General features: G+C 34.6%; 2 protein-coding genes across 3 annotated transcripts; one reads left to right on the top strand and one right to left on the bottom strand.

Annotated features, from left to right (window-relative positions):
• Positions 1–585: 585 nt before the first annotated feature.
• On the bottom strand, positions 586–21,445 carry LOC105325393 (uncharacterized). The gene is made up of 5 exons (XM_011424931.4): positions 21,329–21,445; positions 10,674–10,781; positions 3,625–3,760; positions 2,566–3,437; positions 586–1,057 (listed from the first exon to the last, which is right to left on the bottom strand). Exons 1-5 carry the CDS (start codon positions 21,413–21,415, stop codon positions 824–826), a joined length of 1,437 nt encoding a protein of 478 aa, XP_011423233.3. The 5' UTR covers positions 21,416–21,445; the 3' UTR covers positions 586–823.
• LOC105330058 (uncharacterized) lies at positions 5,655–8,081 on the top strand. Of its 2 annotated transcripts, XM_066077982.1 has the most exons (3): positions 5,655–6,036; positions 6,344–6,504; positions 6,763–8,081. In XM_066077982.1, the coding sequence occupies exons 2-3, from the start codon at positions 6,366–6,368 to the stop codon at positions 7,929–7,931; spliced, it is 1,308 nt and encodes a 435-aa protein (XP_065934054.1). In that variant the 5' UTR covers positions 5,655–6,036; positions 6,344–6,365; the 3' UTR covers positions 7,932–8,081. The 2 variants fall into 2 exon arrangements, with proteins under 2 accessions (XP_065934054.1, XP_065934055.1); XM_066077983.1 differs by lacking the exon at positions 5,655–6,036 and having other exon boundaries at positions 6,129–6,504.
• Positions 21,446–21,559: the final 114 nt, after the last annotated feature.

The following is a 21,559-nucleotide window of genomic DNA, read 5'->3' as shown; positions in this document are numbered from 1 at the left end:
TTCCAAATATTCATAGATACGATAAACGAATTGAACGTCAACAATAATGACAAAGCTATTTACAAACATTACACTCCAGGAAAGGAGGGGAAATAATTTCCAATAAAAACAGTATTTCGTGGTGGCGGGTGTGACCAGCTGTAGGCAAAGGATGCTCACTACTCCTAGGCACCTGCCCCCATCTCTATTTTTTAGAGGTCCGTGTTTGCTCTTCTTTGAGTTTGTGTTTTGCTAAATGGATTCAAAAAAACTTCGCTATATCCCAGAGTTCGCTATATCCGTGTTCGTACTAGACGAGTTTTACTGTTTCATCCTACCTTTAACTTGTTGACAAATAACGGTTTCTGATAATCATTATATCAAGTATATTTTGGCCTTAATCTAACCTATGTTAAAGTATCACTTTATTCGTCGTTTATCATGTGTTTTAGTTTTATATTTGATATAGCTAATATACAAACTATTCATATTTTAAAAGCGAATGTTGCAGATATGAAACATTTTAAGTGTCAATCCATAAAGATTCGGATGTTAATCGTGAATTTGAGAAATTCCGAGAAAGATCAGTTAATGTAAATGCGGAATGGTATTATCGAACTTTATTTTTGGTTTTCTGAACATAAAAAAATGTCAATGAAATTAATTTTTTTATATTTTGATGGAGGTTGATTGGCAACTTTTCACTTGGACAGTTTGATTTATTGACATTTAAATAAACCAAGATGTTATCGATAATATTTATCTGTATGGTTATTTTGGGCCATGTCAAACATCCTCACTTGGGTTAAATGCTTTATAAGAATTTAATTCAGGTTCATATATACTAGTATAATACAAAAGTATTTTCCCCATTTTTGTCTGTTGATGTACAATTGATGTACCCCATATGGAAAGGTTCCAACGCTTGTGCTGGCCAGGGAATCCAAACCTCTAACCGTTCAGTCCATTTTGTCAAAGTCGTCCGTTGAACTTTGTCAAACACAATAACAGTATCGTTCTCAGAATTGGAGCAAGATACATCCAGACCCTCAGATCCTTCTAGCACTAGAAGTTTACTCTAAATAAAAAGAAACATCATTACATTTTGGACTGTTTGTGAAGTGTTACTGTTTATTGTTATACTTTCATGTTAAATACTGAAATCTGATTGGTTAAGACGCAGTTAATAATATTTTCTATTACCCTCAGCGTTAGCAACGCACTAAGCAACGGGTAACATTAAAAAATGTTACATGCGCGAAAATTATGCGCGTACGGTTCGCTGTAGAATTCACGTTATTCCTATATAAAAGCAGTAAAATTTTCTTAAAAATTAAGACATTCAGTATAACAAAATAAATAGTGCCTGTTTGGGAGGATAACAGTTGAAATTGACACCCCTCAAAAACCATTGTCAACCTCCGCTTCGCGTCGGTTGACAATGGTTTTCTCGGGGTGTCAATTTCAACTGTTACCCTCCCAAACAGGCACTATTTATATAGTACCACATCTGTTTGGTTTATAAAGGCTTCTGAACAAAGCAGGTTTCTTAAAGATTAATACCAAACTGATTCGTTGGTTATTATCAAAACATATAAAAAATTTTTTTTTTAAAAATCATCAAAACATCTAAAAAACAAATTAAACATTATGCAAGAATCATCAAAGAGATTGATATTTGATGCTGACAAAGGAATAATAGAAAGTGTTGACACAGAAATCATTTGTAAGCAATTAATTCTCAAATAAAAAAATTGCTGACTAAAGCTAAATTCTAATAAACTCGAATAAATACTGTTAAAGGGGATGTGCACCTATCTTGTACATTTAAGGATAAGAGGAGAGGTCACCGATGAACCCTCTTCATATGTTTTCACATTTTAAATCTTCCAAATAAGTCTGTAGCTGCGCAGTTCGACAGTTGTTCTGAGTGATGAAAAAGGCATTGTCTTGTTCTTGTGTGCATACTTTTTAAACAAAAAGACATTTAGGACCTCGTATTTATTGCTTTTATATCTTTTTGCAACATTTTTGGTCAGAAAACATTGAAAAATTGAAAACATGCTTCTTGTGGAAAAATATTTACCTTTAAAGAAATGTGAATTTGAACAATTTGAGAGACACTTGAAGAATATTATTGAAAGAATTTAGCAAGTCTTTACTATATCCCCAACTATTTGTGAACAGAATGTATGATGCTTTTTAAAATAATTAGATAAATCTTTTTGATAAGCAAACCCTGATAAACAGTTATGCCGCAAAGCAACCGTTGCCCCGTCAGCTTTTTTCTCTCCGCCTTCTTCTCTCTCATAAATGAAAATATGTTCTAAATATTATGTTCATGCTGTTTGTGTATAATATAATCACATACTGGAAAATCCTTATATTTAGAGCTGTCAATTAATAAGTTGGTGTGCATGTTATATTTTTTATTTGCTTTTCTTTTTTTGTTTGTGTTTATATGCATATTATTTCAACAACAAAAATTGGCCAGTTGTAGGCAGAAACAAGCTAGTTCAAGACATGTTTACATTCTTATCCTAAAATGTACAAGATGGCTGCACATCCCCTTAACAGTCAGCATACCTCGTAGGTAACGTTGCCACCATTCATTAGATCCCATTTTACTTTTGGCTTTAACTCAATGTTATATAATGGAAACACTTCTCTGCTCTTGCCGTCTGCGACGCATGTGTATTTGCCCTCAATTTCTTTCGATGTGTGAAGGTAAGTTACATAGAAGGTTGACCAAACCGTGGACCTACTGCTGGTAATGTAAACATCACCTGTATCTGATATTGTCATCCCATCTCTCTCCACTCTAATAGAAGGGGGGTTTCTTCCAATCGCTTCACAGGATATTGTTACAGACTTGCCCTCCGATAATTTGGGATCCAAATAGGTATTGTCTATATATCCAAACTCACCATTCGTTTTTATTGCACTGATGTCCTGTGTATATCTATGTGTAATATATTTCACTATGTCGTAGACGTTCACAGTCAGAATGCTGTTCAGAAACAAAAAGCTTTTAGTCTTATCCAAGATTTCGTCTGAAAAGATGACCGTTCCATTGGCTGTTGTATTCCGATCATACGTTACATTAATGAAGGGGTTCGGCTCTATTTCTAAGGTCTTGAACCTGACTTTTTCATTTTCAGATCTAGCTATGAGAGCGATATCTTGATACCATGAATCTCTAGTATCCAACTCTGGTGAACACCGAAAAAAAGCAGAAGCGGAGGTGTTGGTGGTTTGGTTAACAGCTGCCTGACAAACACTGTCATTGAAATACCTTGTTGAATCGTGTCCTTGTACATCTATGTTATACCTGGTGTAAACGTTTTCTGGGGTTACCGATATCAGCTCAAGAAATTCCACTGATTTCGACAAATTGATTGTGTACTGTGAACTGCGTTCCAGCTTTGTACTCGAGGTGCCAAATTTACTTTCATTTGCTAAAAAAATTAACGCTTTGAGTATTTAATTCAAACTAATAGAATTACCGAATAAATCAAAATCACGACAAGTCATTATACATCCCATCATTCAACATTCCTTGTAGGTTTCAATTGGATCTCTGGGTTTTTTCAAAAGTAATCAATGATTTTATTTTAAAATAATGACTTTTTGAAAGAAACTTACTTCCAATTATGGTTGAGTCTACAACCCACTGAACCTCAGTTCCTGGTGACAGTGATAGTTCAACCTGCAGGCGGACAGTATCGACTGATGTGACCTTCTTTACAAACTTCAGTGAACTTCCGGTCTTGTGCCAAATCTATCAAAGCATTACAACTGATATTAAATTAGCAAATTTTTGCAATGATAATGTTAATGTTTGTTTTTTATTTATTCGTATAAATTAACACTAGAGAGAATTGCACAAGGTTGTTAAATAAACCTTGCTTAAGGCCTCTATATTACTTGAGGAAGGTCAAATCCAACCCTTTATTATAACTTAACTCATTTGCAATTGGAATGAGTCGACGCGTTCGGTTGTTATCCTTATATATTGCCCGTGGCCACAAATATCAAGATGTTCATTAAGTTTAATTTTTCTGCACTCGGGTTGATTGACGTGTTGTTTGTGTATACAAATACAGGTGCGCAAAGTTCTCCTATATATAATTCTTTGCATCCGCTACACGTACTGTTGTGTATAACATTTGTTGTGTAAGGTAACGCTTCTTTAAGAGATAAAAAAATCGTTAGCTTCAAATGTCCGGAAACGTGTCGATGCATCAAAACAATTTTTTAACTACAGCAGCAAAAATAAACACTGTGCTAGATTATTATGCCAGTGCTGAGGTCGCATTTTTGCACCCTCTAAACATGCAGTTTAGGAAAAATCTATAAATACCATATAATATATCATTGTTTAGAGAGTATATAACCACTTTTGTTTTTAGTGTGTTTCACTTGACAGGTGAGATATTTACCATTTAAAATGATCATCTAATGGAAAAATGATAGGTTCCATTGGAGAAATGATTCTTCTACAGGAAATATTGGCACTCCTATAGTATTTTCTAAAAAATCCTATAGAAATTATATTCTCTATAGAAAAATGATATTTCCTGTAGGTTTCAGAAAGGTAGTTTTCCTATAGGAAATTTGGATATCCTATCGGATTTTATCATACCCTTTCTGAATTGAAATTCCTATAGGAAATTTTTGTATTCCAATAAGAAATTACTTGTAGGAATCTTTTTATGGGAAAAATCATTTTCCAGTAGGAATTTATTATTTCGGGTAAATATCTTACGTGACAGGTAAGATAGAAAGTTAAAGGGACATGGTCATGATTTTGGTCAAAAATTATTTTCCCGATTTTAATATTTACAATGCTTCAGGAAGGCATTCTTCATAAACAACCGAAATTTGAGTGTAATTCGTTGAATTATTAGCAAGTTACAGACTCTGAGCTTGAAATTCTTTGCTATGTAAACAAAGCATTTGTTTACGTTTTGAATGTTAAACAGAAAATTCAAATGTTAAACCTAAAATGAAGGTTTTTAACGTTAGGATCTGTTTAATCATGCTTAAAATAGATAAGAATATAGACAAATCAGCTTGAAAAAGATTTTTTACTAGTATATTGAACCATCGTAAACAAAAACAGGGCACAAGCCTTGCTTACATGACAAAGAATTGTCAGCCTTGTATCTTGCTTTTAACTCTACGAATTACTCTTAAATTTCATTTGATCATTAGAAATGCATTTCTAAAGTATTGAAAATAATATAAACTAAAAATAGAATTTGACCAAAATCGTGGCCATGCCCCTTTAACAAAGCTGGTTGTAATTAAACTATTCAAGCAATGGTCTACCATGGGATACAGTTGAACTTTTCGATATATGCACCTATGACGGGCGCAAAAAAGCCATCTTTGCACTGGCATAATTATCCGACACAGTGTTTAAAACATAGTTCTCGAACCTGTTTTGAAAACTCACTAAATGTTTAATTCGGTTCTAGCTTGTATTAGGCATTAATTTCGGAATTATTTCGCTCCGGAGAGTTAAGTTTAACGTTATTTGTTTGTACTTTAGGATGCTTGATGGTTAACAAATATAACCATTAGATCTGCTGAATATTTAAAGATATAATTTGTTTAGTTATAAGTTATTATTTAGTAGAAAAACTATACATGTATTGTACCCTTTAAATACGTCTGTTTCGAGATAGCCTCCCTTGACGTAGCTCTTCGCGCGCGGAGGTAAATTTTGTCTCGGAGTAAACCGGAAGGTGGGACAGATTTGTTTATATTGACAACTATGCCGGTCTATCATTGCTGCGTGCCAGAATGCACATCTTCGACAAGAAAACTACAAGATTTGGATAAACATCCACACATGAAAGATGTAACTTTTTATTCATTGCCTAAAAAGTAGGACCAAAGGAGAAGAAACCAATGGATAAGGCTCAGCAGACGGGAGAAGTCTTGGGTGCCAAACAAATATACAAGAATTTGTTCTTGCCATTTTGAGCCCGGCTCAAATACTCCGACATTATTTCCATACAACAATTTCAAAAAATCGTCTTATACTAGGTATAGTTATTAATGAATGCCTCATAATAATATAATATTGACTGTTGAATATTGGCAAACTTAATGAGCAGACGACAGTTCTTTCTTTTCATCTATAAAAGTTTATGATTTCTTTCAAGCTCATTGTTTATCTATAGAATGTGATGAGTGTCATGAATATAAATTCAGCTATTTTCATGTCAAATGTTAGGGATTTTTCTGCTTGTTATTAATGTGAAAATATGTTTAACACTATTACATGTATTTAACTCTTGATTGTTAATAAAAAAAAACCTAGCCCTTTTCTAAAATGAAATTGATTTAACAGGAAAACAAGCAACTCTATCCAGATGCCAGATGATATCAGTGATGAGGAGGAAACTTCAAAAGAAAGCAATAGTGACATACCTCTTCATCATTATGAAGAAGACAACATCCCCTACGTTGCTGAGGAATATGAAATCAACACCAGTCATGATAGATCTGAGGGTAATTACTTATTAATCAAAAACATGCTTTCTAGCCTGTTATCATACATATTTTAACTGTCGTTTAATTTTTTAAATCGCAATAAAAATGAGTAGGAAAAAACTTCATATTTTTATATCTGACTTTTGATATAATTATTTATTCAACTCTAAATTTAAGCTTCAAGTTTTAAAGAATTAGAAATAGTGTGACCATTCATTGATTATACCCGCTGTATCACTTTATTTTAATTTAATCTCATTATAAAAAAATTTTCAGGTGTGAAGCATGTGAAGAAAGTGGAATGTATTACAAATCCTCCCTTCCTCGATCATGTTTATGCTGCTGGTACATCACCAGGTTCTACTGATGTGAACGTCCAGGATACAGCAGTGCAAACGGACATGACCATGAATGATATCAACATAATGTCTGATCAAATCCACCAACTTCAAGCAAAACTTGATGACAAGACCACTCTTTTAAGAGAATGTTTTATTGAGACTGTTACCAAAAATGATGAGAATGTTAAGTTGTACACAGGGTTACCGTCACTTGCTATGCTATTGGGTATTTTCAATATTTTAGCTGCCAAGTGTTCTGCATTAAAATACTGGTCAGGTCCACCCAGTGCTCAGGAGAAAAATTACCAGAGGAACAGACATGGAAAACCTGGTCCATCAAGAAAATTATCTTTTTATCAGGAATTTATTCTTTCACTTGTTCGCTTACGTTTAGGATTATTTGAGTTTTGTATTGCTGATCTGTTTGGTGTATCTAAAAGTAGGGTGTCCCAGATTTTTATTACTTGGACAACTTTTATGTCAAATACATTTGGAAACTTTTTGAGATGGCCATCTCGGAGACAAGTAAAAAAGTATATGCCATTGTCCTTTAGAAAGCAGTACCCTAATACACGTGCAATTATAGATTGTACTGAATTTTTTTTACAACGACCTAGATCTCCAACTGCTCAAGCAGCTACATATAGTACATATAAGTCTAAAAACACAGCAAAATGTTTGCTAGCTATTTCACCAGCAGGGAATTTTACTTTTGTTTCAAAACTTTATGGTGGCAATGTGTCTGATAGATTTATTACAGAAGATTCAGGGTTTTTGAATTTTGTGGAAGAGGGTGATGACATAATGGCTGACCGAGGTTTTACAATAAGAGATCTGCTCACTGATAAGAAAGCCACCCTGAATATTCCTCCTTTTACCAGAAAGTGTCCATGGGGGAAAAAGAAACGCCTTAATGTTAATGAAATAAAGCAGACGCGCAAGATAGCCAAACTTAGAATTCACGTAGAGAGGGCTATACAGAGACTTAAGTTATTTAGGCTTATAGTAAACGTAATTCCATGGTCACTTAAACCAGTTATTAATCAAATGATTAAAGTTTCAGCATTTCTTTGTAACTTAATGCCAACTCTAGTGAGAAAGTAGAAGTCCTTATGTTGTTCTTTTTCAAGAATCAGTTTTAATATTTAGAGTTATATAATGACTTGTTAATTGGAAAAGCATGCACCAATATTTGTGCACTTTGATTTCAATTTTTCCTGCAATGTTTAACATTCATATATATATATATATATATATATATATATATATATATATCTATATATATATATAGTCATGCAGTAAATATTTTTCAACTAGATAAATAATCAAAACATAGTATTACCATTTTTAAGTACTTAATCAAAGTACGTTATCAATCATGATACAGATATAATTGTGTTTTGCTAGTTAATAATTGTTCATAAAATATTTGCAACATGAGTCTAATTTCTCTCTGAAAGAGACTTTACACATTAATCCTAACATAACAATACACAATAATTACTTTTTTTGCAATTTTGGTTGTACAAAATTCTCAAAAAATATCTTTGATTTTTTTAACAATGAATTCCAAAGTAATGGGTCAAAAAATATTCTTTCACTGTAAATTTGATGTTTTCCAATTTTGACACCACCTTCCAAATACACTACAAAATCACACCACTGTACATTTGTCACAGCCATCTGTGTTTGTATTTGTATGTACCAAGTAGAGTTCTCTTTCAATTTCATACACCCATTCTCATCACATTGAATATGATAATTTTCATTGAAAATCTTATCTAAAGTGTAATTTCTAAATTTGTATGGACATTTTATCTCGAGTACTCCTGTTCCACAACACTTACACTGCAAAATTCCATCAGGTGAAGCACCTAGGAATGGTACATTAGAATTAACAATAAGACCTGTGGTTTTTACTTTACCACTTTTGTGTTCAGAGACATACTTTTTCTCATATAAATTTCTTGCCAAAACTTCTCTTTCCTTACCATAGATAGTGGCAGGTGTTGAAAATGATGTACAGTCATTACTCAATATTTGCTTTACAATATAGTTGTTTGGGTCATTTCCTTTATAGTTACAAACATTGTGCATGACAGAAGATGTAATTCTGCCACATCTGTATTCATACCAATAAACTGACTCAGATTGTGGTCAGTAAGCCTGTTGATTTCAGTACAATCTGATTCATCAAAGCATGTTAATAGGTAGTCAAAAATTGATATGTTTCCATTTGGATCAAAATTTGCAATACATTGTGGAAGAGTTTTGGGTACATTTTGATCATTATTATTATCAACGTTCATGTCAAGAACTTCAATAATTTGAGTGTCAAACCCTTTTACTAAATCTAAAAGCATTTTATCAATATCAGGATTATTTTGATTAGCGATGGTAGGGTCAAAACAATGTTCAAATGGAAGAATACGGGTTTGCTCAGTTGACTGTTCAATTTCATCCAGCAGTTTGGGTTTTGATTCTTTACGAGGTACATCCCAAATGCATTTTCTGTCAGTACATGTTTCAGTGTTCCTATCAATATGCCTCTCTGACCACAGTGACAAACTGAACAATAGGGCCACAACATGTTTACATCCACCATCATCTCTTAATAAAAAGATTACAATTAAATTATTATAAAATTGATATAGCCTACATGTATCTCAATGATGCAAATATTTTATCTTACAGTACATTATCCTGACTTTTCAATTGTCATTTGAATTCATGTTTTAAAAATGTATCAGTAAATTTTACATGTGTATCTACCGACTGCTCAAAACTGGTGCCATATAACTTTTTAAAAATTTTAATATTACCTCTAATGTTTGTATGTAGCCTTCAGTGGTATTTTTATTTATTTTGCATTTAAATAATTACTCGCTACCATGTATGTAGTGTATGTGTATTAAGCAGTCATAAAATTGTGCCAATAATAAATTGTTATCGTGATTCTGAACACAAAGTTTGCTTTCTTCTGTAGTATCAGTGGTTATTATAATTATGTGGAGAATTATTCATAATTATAAAATTGAACACAAGTTACCCAGTGCATTCACAGCCAGCAGATGTACAACTACCATCAACACGATTTAGCAGGCACCAGGTCCTGTATGGATCAGCTGATTGAGAGGTTTCTCTAATACAGAGTGATTTTACATAGATGTAGTTGTGGGATAACTCATGACACTTCACAGAGTGAATGTGATTAGACTGATACAATCTATAACCGCGTTCGGACTTGTAATTTTGTAGACGTGCAGGAGACCACCCGGCGTTCGCTTTTGATAATAAATAAACAAATAAATCGGCCTGACAGAAAACGGGAACGTGTCTCAAATCATCAGTCCATTTATTGAGTTCTGGGGATGTTATAATACGACTTCTCTGGCGCAGAAATTCTTTGGTGTCATCCGGAGCTTTTAACACCGGTAATTTCAAATCTATCGCTTTCTTAGTTGATGGACGCTATAGTCACTGACAGTCATTCCCCGTTCAATTAAAAACAATTTAAGTTGCGGTTTTAACATTAAATCTACGTTTAAAGACATTGCTTATTTCGCCGCGTTTCTATTGTTTACGTTGACGATGTGTCCCACCTCTGCTTCAACTCGCGTGTTATTTGCGCCTCCTAAACAAGAGAGTTCCTATCTCGAAACCGGCGTATTCGGGCATTTACCTATAATTTTATAAAGAGTTCTCCTTCTAAAGGAAATTGATACAGTGTAAAAAATGGCCACAACTATCGAGATCTCTTACAGTTCCATTTTATATAACGATTGTCAGTTCTATTTAAGGCGAACATACATGATTGTTTAATAATTATCATTTGTAAATATTTACCAGTGGTTTTTCAGGTACTGGTGTTGTCTTGTCTGTTTTGTTGAGTTGATATAAAACCTCCTTTAACATACTTTTTATTTCTGCCTGTCCTTTCTTTAAATCCTGGAGCTGAAGAGAAAAAGACATCTAGTGTCGTCTACTTCATCAAAATGCGCATTTTTCGTAGTTGATAAAAATAATTGTATACAGAAATAAAAGAACATGAAAAAATGACAATAGCATACAGTCAACCATCTCAAAAACGCATAAAACGAAATACGTATTCAAAGCAGAGCAACATGGACCTCTAAAAAGATAGTGGTAGGATCAGGTGCCATTGAGGAGTGAGCATCCTCTGCTGACCGGTCACATCATCCCTTGTGCTCTTTGTCGTATTAAGGGAAAAAGCGAAAAATTCTAAGTTTTTGAATAACTTCTGCTTCGTAAGAATACAAAAATAGACTTGATTTACTTCATAGATATTGTCTATCAGAAACTCAAGCATGCATCTTTTTAATGTCAACTTCAGAGTACGTGTGTGTGCAATAAGAATGGTTTTTATTAAAACATTTATGACTTCCATTTTTCTTAAAGAAACAACTGTCGAAGATATCAAAAAGCCTAGGTTTCAATTTGTCATGGGGAATGGTTGTATAAAGCGTTGAAAAATCGTACGTTCTGATGCTATTGCTTTTGGTAAGATTTTGTGACCTCAAAGTTTCTTATAATTCTTTAGAGTTTTTTAGTATCCACATCTGATTCACACCACTTCTAGAGTATATTGTTGTACAGTACTCTTGAAGTTTCTCCTTCACTACTGTAAGAATTTTAGTAAGGAGTAAAGAGAGAGGTTTGGTAGAACATTTACTGGAACCTGCTATACATCTCTGTTTGTAAGGACTTTTGTGAAGCTTTGGAATCCAGTACAAATAAGGTAAATCAAATTCATTTTGTTTATTGGGGATATTGAAGATATCCATAACAGATTTATGATTTTGAAGTATTTCCTGCTTGTAAAGGCTACTATGGGTGTAGGTAGGATTACCATGAGTAGAATCGAAAACTTGTTCTTTTTAAAATGCAATTGATATAAAGTGCCTTACAAACAAAGACAATGTTGTTACTTGCCTTATCAGCAGGGACCAGTACATACTGATCATGCAATCTATCTAGTTCTTTTCTCATTTCTGTTTTAATGAAAACAGAAGGATATTTGATTTTCATTTGACCTCTCAGTCGTTACATACGAGAATTTTATTCACATCTGATGCTTTTAATTCACTCTGACAAGGTATCAAGGTCATCTTTTACAGATTTTGCCCATCGTTTGCCGTAATCGTTAATAGAATTCATGATATGTATAAAATTAAGACGCCATGTGAAGGGTCTAGGCTCATTATATTTTGGTCCCTTCATAATAAGTGATCTTAGGTCTTCGTTGTTAACTTAATTAACATCACCAGTAATGACGTGTCCGGCAGGACTATAGTGGTAGGGTGAAGAGGAACTTGAAGATGTTGGAGGATTATCTTTCAGATGTTCGATATTAAGGTCTTGTTGAGTTTGTTTGGAACATCTGTTTAAGTCACTCAATTTCATGATTTCATCGCCGATGAACAATTTGTGTACATATATAAAAAAAAAACCATGTGTTTAATTCATTCGTTCTATCAAAATATGTGAAATTTCTCCCTAATAATCAAATTATGTTCTAAAATATGTTTAAGGAAGCCGACTTTTGTTTCCATTGTGCATGTTTTTGCGCATTCCAGAATAATACAGTTGATTTATACTTTTATGAGAATTTTTCGATATCATTTATAAAATTGAACCCAATAAATAAAATACAGATAAAGACATTAATATTTTTTTTTTTATTTAATCTTTTTAAAGCAATTTTTTAGTTGTGGGGTAGGGGAGCTTTGACATTGCGCTTTTATGACGTTATGATAAAATGAAGCCTTATAGGAGTACATTATAAGAAATAACATAAAAGAAAAAGAGAAAATTAAACGCCGTTGAAATTTTAAATACAGAATGATGCTATTCTCGAGGACATTTTTCTTAATTTTTTAATAAATCCATTTTACCAATCTTCATTCGGAATGCTCCAAAAATATAAAAAAAAATTGGTACATTTTAATATTTTGAGATCGCCCCCACTTAAAACCAGACGCCGTTGAAATTTTAAACACAGAATGATGCTATCCTCGAGGACATTTTCCTTATTTTTTTAATAAATCCATTTTATTTAATCTTGAAATTGTTAAAAAAAAATACCAAACAAAAAGTCAGCTTTTTATTTAATTTAGAATAAAATCAATAATGAAAAAAGCATTAAACATTGACGTGATTGTGTATGATCGATAAAATTAAATTTAAAATTGGCAAAAAAAAAGCAATGTTAGAATATATATGTGAACATCTAAAACGTGAATATTATTTCAGTGTAATTGAAGACTTATTTTTGTATTGTTTTAATCTACTGACATACGCATAGGTACAGCCTACTCTATTAAATATTTATATCAAAAGAAGATGTATATTAAGTCTTTTTCCCTTTGATTTCATTAGAATATTATTTCATTTTCTAATGAAGTCACATCAAGGGTTAAACAGTTAGGATGGATGACATCGCTTAAGGAAGGAGTCTTTTCTGGTTTTCGACTTGTCAAACGTAAATTTGATTAATTGTTCATTAAATCAAGATGAAAGGAAATTAAAATAGTATATTTTTCTTTCTTTTTTACTATCATACAACTTGGCATAGAAAAATGTAATCAATGTTTAGAATGGAACAAGGACTATATTTTTGGTGTAATATTGGCGGAGGAAAATATCACATGTTGCGCAATTCAGAATTGCTGCAGATTATATATATATAATGAGTCTGTTTTAGCATTTTAAAAACAATAACAATAATGTTGGATTTTTTTTTACTAATGTGAACTTATAATATGATACTTGGGTTTCAGAATATGTTTTTAAAATATGATTTGCCTATCAAATAACATTTTTATAAGCTTTTTAAAGCGCCCATTCTATACATTGATTTTTGTGAAAAAATCACTAAAATCAGTTTTTCTCTCTTATGAAACGGTCAATATATTAGCTTTTCTGTCAATTTATATTCTTATATAAATTCTTCATAATACATAAAAATTAGAAATATTTTATTATTGGAAGCATAAAAAAATAATCAAAATTTCTTCAAAATTTAAGAAAATTAGAGGAAATGCGGGCTAAGCAATATCAATTTTGGTATAAATATTTATTCCAATTTAGTAGTATAAGCTGATACACACTCTCATGGTCTATGATTTCATTGAAGATTTGAATCTTCAAATCTTAAACAAATGTCTACAGAACTATAAAGAGCTACACTTATTTTTATCACTCTTTACGTTGAGGAAAAAGGTAGTGACCTTGACCTGACCTTTATCCGAAAACAAAAAGGTCAAATTTAATTAAACTGATAGAATCAGTAAGTAATATGATCCGTTTGACTGTGTCAAAATTTCATGCATTTCTTATTATAAGAAGTATGTTTGATAATGAAAAGACTCCTTCCTTAATTATTTCTACAAAATCAAAAACACATCTTTTCAAAGCTTTACAAAATACCCCGAATTTACATGGCATTGTATTAACGTCGCCGGATGTTATAGTTTTTGAATAAGGGGGTGACTTTCCATTATTTCAAGCATTTTCTAGACAGCACAGGATGAACCTCTGCCATTTACATTTCAGTTAACTGAATGGCAGAGGTGTGGCACCCATGTAACAAGATGGAATTTTTACAGCTTGTCAAAAAGGGCTGTGATTGATGCAGCAAAAAACATTACTCGAAAATTATTGATCTGATTTTTACATTTTAATTACTTTTTATATTTTTTCTTTTGAAATTGCAAAATCAAACCTTTTTCTGGTCTTGTCTTCAACGCAAATCCTTTTCACTTTTTTAAAGTGATTGAACGTACAAAAAAAGTTCTACTTATTAGAACATTGAGATAAGATAATGAATTTGTTGTCTTTTATGAAAAAATGACAATAATTGGATTTAACTCGTCGAAGTTAAATCGGTTTATCAAAGCTAAATATTTTCACCATAATAATAACCCTCTAACCCTTGGGGACCTTTACGCATATTAGCTGGTCATCGCGTGCACTTTGGGATATTAGCTTGAACTTGTGACGTCACAGACTCCATGCAGAACATCCCATCAGTCGCTGCTTTGAATTTGAAAGGGTAAGACGTGCTTTCTTTTTATCAGACTAATGCGCAATTAATATTTCTAAACATTTTATATGCTTTTTTCCGGTATTATTCGGAGCTCGATGTGTGCATATTTGTTTTAGATGTCATTAAGCTAATCATTTTCTTTTTACTGCGAATTTCATAGTGTATACTTATATTTGGTTACATATACCCCCTTTCCTACCTCTGAGCGATGCCTAAACGGAAGGCACAACACCAGCCCATGGCAAGACGATGGTCGAGGAGACAAACCCCAGACGTCCCCGAGGAGATAAGACAAACCCCCGACGCCCATGTCCAGTCGACAGGCGGCGAGACTGCGGGGACACAATCCGCGCCTAGCGATGGCGGGAAAATTCCGGTGCACATAAGCGACTACCAACTAAGACAGTTAGCCGAGGCCATATCGGCGGGCATAGACAGAGGCGCCACACCATCAAGTTCTACGGAGCCTGATCTTACCTTCGATGAAAATGCAGGTAATGGAATTTTAAATTTCCCTTTGTCAGGTTCATCAGAAATTGGCTATCATGCAGGCTAAGTGGACAGCTACAGTTGTGAGTTAGGGTATAATGTGCCCAACAAAATTAAACTTCAGATATCAAATGGGCAGTATGTCAACTTAGCTAAGTTACGGCCAAATGCTTCAGATCCCGACGATGAAACCAAATTTCTGTCAGTAAGGGATGGTAGCCTCGCTATGGCCAGTAAACCAAAGGCCAAACTTGTTAATGATATCCAAACCTGGACAGATTTATTTCTCATATTTTCATCAATTTATGCTGCAGTACACCCTGAATGCACCACTGCGTTATTTAAATACATTCATACTGTCCGCTTAGGTGCTAGCAGATCACCAGGCCTTGGATGGCGCGACTATGATGTTCAGTTTCGCTTAAAAAAGGAGCAAAACCCCAATATGTCTTCCGCAATGGTTGACCAAGAGTTATGGTTGTTGTACATGCAAGCCCCTCTTTTTGCCCCTAAAAACAACCCCGAGCAAATTGGCAAGTGTTATGATTTTAATTACCGGGGAGTCTGTCAAAGAAGGCCATGCCCCTATAAACATCAATGTCTCTCCGCTGCTCACTCAACCACCCCTCCACCAAATGCCAGCTTGTAAAGCCTCCCACTAACTATTTTGCTTCCAGGTCAAACATACAACAGTCATCGAGCAGAGTCTTCTCACCACCAGCCACCAACACCCCAAAACCAATCCAGTCATTTCGACGTCAATAAAATAGCATCTACTCCCATTAATGTATCACAGCTACAGAATTATTTACAATTTTATCCTGACCAAAACATAGCAGCTGAATTAATACATGGGTTCTCGCAGGGTTTTATCTTTCTTATGACGGCCCAAGACATGCAACAGATTGTCGTAATCTTAAGTCATTATTGGGCTTTGAAAATGTAGCAATTGAACTAATAACTAAAGAAATAAACCTAGGTAGGGTGGCCGGCCCATTCACCACTAGTCCCTTACCTAACCTTAGATTGTCACCCATTGGGTTAGTACCCAAAAAAGATGGTTCATATAGGCTAATCCATCATCTACCTTATCCAGCAGGATTAAGTGTTAATGACGTCATCAGCACCAATCATTGTTCAGTAAATTACACATCTTTTGAGACAGCACTCGATATGCTAGCTAAGTTGGGAAGGGGGGCTTTAGTAGCACGCCTGGACATAAAAAGTGCATTTAGACTTTTACCAATAAACCCTTCTGATTTTGACTTGTTAGGTTTCAAAGTTCTGGACAAAGTTTACATAGATATGTGTCTACCATTTGGATGTGCTAGCAGTTGTGCCAAGTTTGAGAAATTTTCATCCTTTTTAGAATGGGCACTTAGGGAACAGTCGGGAAGTTATACATTACTTAGATGATTTCTTACTGGCCGGCAGGTCAGGGACATTGGATTGTACAACTCTCATGTCAGGCTTTATTTCCATCTGTGCAGACTTGGGGGTTCCTTTAGCTCAGGAGAAAACAATAGGCCGCACAACAGTTGTGACTTTTCTTGGGTTAGAAATTAATACTAACAACATGACTGTTCAGATTCCTCATGACAAATTATGTCAGCTCAAGGCAGAGTTGGTATCTATGCTGAATAAAAACAAAGTAACGCTCAAGCAATTGCAAAGACTTACAGGGTTGTTAAATTTTTGTATTAGGGCTATTCCTTCAGGTAGGGCATTTGTTCGCCGACTCTATGACGCCACACATGGCCTAACGAAACCCCACCATCATCGCAGAGTAACAGTCGAGATGAAGAAAGACATTCACACTTGGCTCTTATTTTTAGATTTCTTTAATGGGGTGACGTCATACCAGATAGTTGACTGGACAAGAGACTTTGACATGCAGTTATTTACTGACAGTGCAGGTTGTTCAGACATGGGTTGTGGTGCAATATTTCAATCTCATTGGGCTTACATTTTATGGCCACAAGAATGGAAATACTCCGATATTTTCAAACAGGTTACATTTTTAGAGTTAGTACCTATTGTTATGGCTTTCTCCATTTGGGGCAATGAATTTCAAAGTAAAAAAGTTATATTGCACACTGACAACAAGGCTTTGGTATCAATTTTGAATTCAAAAACATCCGAATCAAAGCAAATTATGCATTTACTTAGACCTTTAGTCCTGCAATCTCTATTACATAATGTATTATTCAGGGGGGAGCACATAGAGGGCATTAAAAATGTTAAAGCAGACTCTCTTTCCCGGCAGCAATGGTCAAGGTTCAGAGAGTCATTTCCAGGGGCCGACGAGCAGCCGACAAAGGTGCCCATTTCATTTCACAAGATGATCTGCAATATAGATCTCAAGCACTGCTGAACTTCGCCTTAGCCAATAATACTAAGAAATTGTACTCTGCAAGAATTCGCATGTTCAATGCATTCAGAACTTTGTACAACCATCGAATCATATGGCCTCCCACACCATACCAGCTCACACAATTCATTGCTTACTTGGCGATTCACAAATATAGCCCCAGCACAGCCAAGTCATACCTAGCAGGTATCTCATTTTATTGTAAAATCTCTGATGTCTCAGAAACAACTCAATCCTTTATAGTGAAGAAAACACTGTTGGGCTATTGCCGCTCCAAAGTACATACAGATGATCGTAAACCCATAACCTTGGACATATTGCGGAAAATCATAGTTGCACTACCATCCGTTTGTACATCACACTATGAGGCTTCACTTTTCTCTGCTATCTTTACCACAGCATTTTTTGGTTATTTTAGAATAGGAGAACTTGTTCAAAACACTAGTAAGGAAGTTGGCCATGCCATCCAGACAAGTAATGTTAGATAAATTGCATCAAACAACACCATTTAAATCTCGCTCAAACACTCAAAAACCGATCAGGAGGGGAAGGGATCACTCATAAACTTGCTACAAACAACATCATTTGCCCGGTGTCATCGCTCACGTCATTCATGTCAGCCAGACCTCATTGTCCCGGTAGCTTCTTTTGTCATGCTAGGGGCACGCCAGTCACTAGATATCAGGTTATGTCAGTTTTCTCTATGCTTATCACAAAATTGGGTTTAGATACCGAAAGGTACAAAACACATTCATTTCGCATAGGGGCAGCCACAGATGCCTGGGTCTAGGGCAGGAGTGAGGATCAGATCGCAGCAGGGGGCAGGTGGATGTCCAAGTGCTTACATAGATACATTAGATGCTAAACCAGCCACAAGTTTTTTGTCACAATAGGCTGTATTAGTTTGATACTATTTTTTTTTCGGACTAGCTGCTTTAAGACTTATTATTTGCATCACATACTGGTATCATTGTAGGTCACAAAAGAATTTGGATTTTAGGATCATCATTAATAAAGCATGCGTTCTTGCATGCCAGATCCTCCTCATTCGGGGCAAATCTCCAGTTGCACAGACTCAACGCTTCAGTGTTTTGGCAGGGGAAGGGGGGTATGAGATGGAAGCAAGTCTGCCCCAAGGTACGGTCTTTATTGAAGGTTGAAGATCCGCCCCATTACTTGTAAAGCCATTATGGGGGAAATGATGTTGGACAGAAGACAAGTGTGTAGTGCTTCGCGAAAATATCAAGAAGGGTCTCGATAAATTGCAAAACTTGTTGCCTAATACCACATTAATTTGGTCACAGGTTTTACCTAGGTTACAATGGCGGGGGGAAGTAGATCATTAAGCCTTAGAGAGAGCTAGAGTGAGACTTAATAGCTGTATAGCTACTTACATGCTCGAGTTAGGGGGCAAATATATCAGATATCCAGAACTTCAGGAGTCAAGCCCTTGCTTGTTTAGGGATAAGGTCCATCTAAATTCCTTGGGCAATAGCTTTTTCCTGCATAGAATTCAGCAGTCCTTTCAGGATTTTCTGGCTGATGACAGAGTAGTGGTGACCCCAAAAGCTGGCGACCATGGGCCATGGCTGCAATATGCTTGATTAGCTCTTATAGCAACTACCTGGTTTATTTTGGGATATGACTACCTTGCCTTTTTCACTTTTTATCAGCTCTGTGGATGCTGGCTCCCCATTTACTTTTATACTTTGTTATTTTGAGGGTGCTCACTAATTGATGATGTGACCCCAAATTTTTTGCCTGGGATGCCAAATAGCAAATTGTGCTGGCTCCCCATTGTTTTTATTCATTGTTGTGTTGTGGGTGCTCACTGATTGATGATGTGACCCCAAATTTTTTGCTTGGGATGCCCAATAGCAAATTATGCTGGCTCCCCTTTGCTTTTTTTTTTTTTTTTTTTTTGAGGGTGCTCATTCATTGATGATGTGACTCCCCACTGTTTTTATTTATTTAGTTGATTTTGAGGGTGCTCACTGACTGATGACGTGACCCCCAACATTTTCTCGTGACTCTACCCTACTTGCGCTAAGTAGTTTTTTGCTTTTTGCTTATAGGTGTTCACTGGTTCTGATTTTGATTGCGAAATTTGGTATCAATTTGTTTTTGGACTTTGTGTGTTTATTGGTTTTAGTGGGTTAGCTCTACTGGTGGCGCAGATTTTGCAGTGCCTGCATAGTCTCGTGGCGAATATTTCAGCTTACCAGTAGTGCTCACATGGACTTTTAATGGTTTATATAATATGTTTAAGTATTAATGAATAAGGTTTAATTTTTTACGGGTGAACAGCTGATCCCAGGGTTCACCTTGTATTCTGTATTCATTTTAATATCAAGCAGCCGTTGCCATTATCGCCAATAAATCCATAAAACTCACATGTAGTATTTTGTTGTTAATTTTTTGATCATTTGACATCTACGTTAGCAATGTTTTGTCTTTGATAACAAACCGTCAACCATCTCAAAAATCTATAAAACAAAATACAAATTCAATGCAGAGAAACACAGTCTTCCAAAAAGTTAGAAGAAGGAACAAGTGCCATGGAAGAGGGAGCATCCTCTTCTGACTGGTCACACCCGCCGTGTGCTCTTTTTCGTAATCGGAAAGAAAAAAACAGGAAAGTCCGTAGACAATTAGGTGAATAATTATGGTCTAACAATAATTAACATGAAAAACTTCAGTCAGCATGCGACCCAGTGGAAGATTGTATTTGCTGAAATGGTCGTTGTATCGACCATAGAATTTATAAAAAGATGACTTTAGAATAGACTGTTGATAGTTTTGTTTTATCATGTTGTTTGACAGTAGCTTGCCTCGCCTTAAAAAATGTTCATACGAAGAGCAATGCCTTGCGTATCGAATTCACTGAGCAACAAACACACTATATGCAGGTGATGAAGGTATATTGCTACGTAAGTAAGGAAAGTTGACTATAGAAAAATTGAGGTCATCGCATTTATCATAAAGTTTTGTTGTTAGGTCACCGTCAATGCCCATTTCCAGTATTATGGAAAGAATCAATCCATAAAGCGGACGAACAAGTTTTTTTCCTGACTTTTTGGGAGAAATTATGTCTTGACAAATTAAATGCAATTTAAAAATTAGATTATGATAATACAACAATTTCGAAATTCAAAACATGGTCAACAATTTTGTACCTAATTTAAAGGTTCCTCAGTCAGTAATATAAATACTACAGTAATTATTTGTAAATCTAATGGTATATGTACTTTCATACAAAAATAAGATAAAGGACGTAAACAATTAAGTGAAGTTAAAGTTAGTAGAGAACTCATTTTATTTTATAATTGTGACTTCTCTGATTATCTAAAAAGCTGTCATTGATATTATACAAGGAGAAAATAAACAAAAGTCCTCCTCAACTTAATCAATTCTTCAATATCAAAACGATGATGATTTTTTATGATAGTAAGAGTACCCCGTGTACTATTATTACGTCTCGGAAATTGTAAAAACAAAATTAGTAACCCATTAACTGAAACGTAAACAAAACAATTGTGACATTTTTCAGTTGTTTTCATCCCAATTTCTTACCTCAGTTTGGATATCACTAAAAGAGAACGCCAAGCTACCATATGAAAATACAGTCAAAAGGACACTTAACATCATCTTGTCCTTCATTATAAAATATTCCCACACTCCCGGGTTCTGTTGAAGGAATAATACACAATGAAATATTTTTCATAATTATACATTAGCATTTCGAAATTTGTAAATTGATGGTTAAAATAAGGGTAATAATTTAGATTGATTAATTATAGCCAC

The sequence above is a fragment of the Magallana gigas genome, chromosome 3 (assembly GCF_963853765.1).
Source record: "Magallana gigas chromosome 3, xbMagGiga1.1, whole genome shotgun sequence".
NCBI classification, from domain to species: domain Eukaryota; kingdom Metazoa; phylum Mollusca; class Bivalvia; order Ostreida; family Ostreidae; genus Magallana; species Magallana gigas.
The sequence above is the reverse complement of the archived record's forward strand: the minus strand, read 5'-3'. Positions and strand labels throughout refer to the sequence as shown.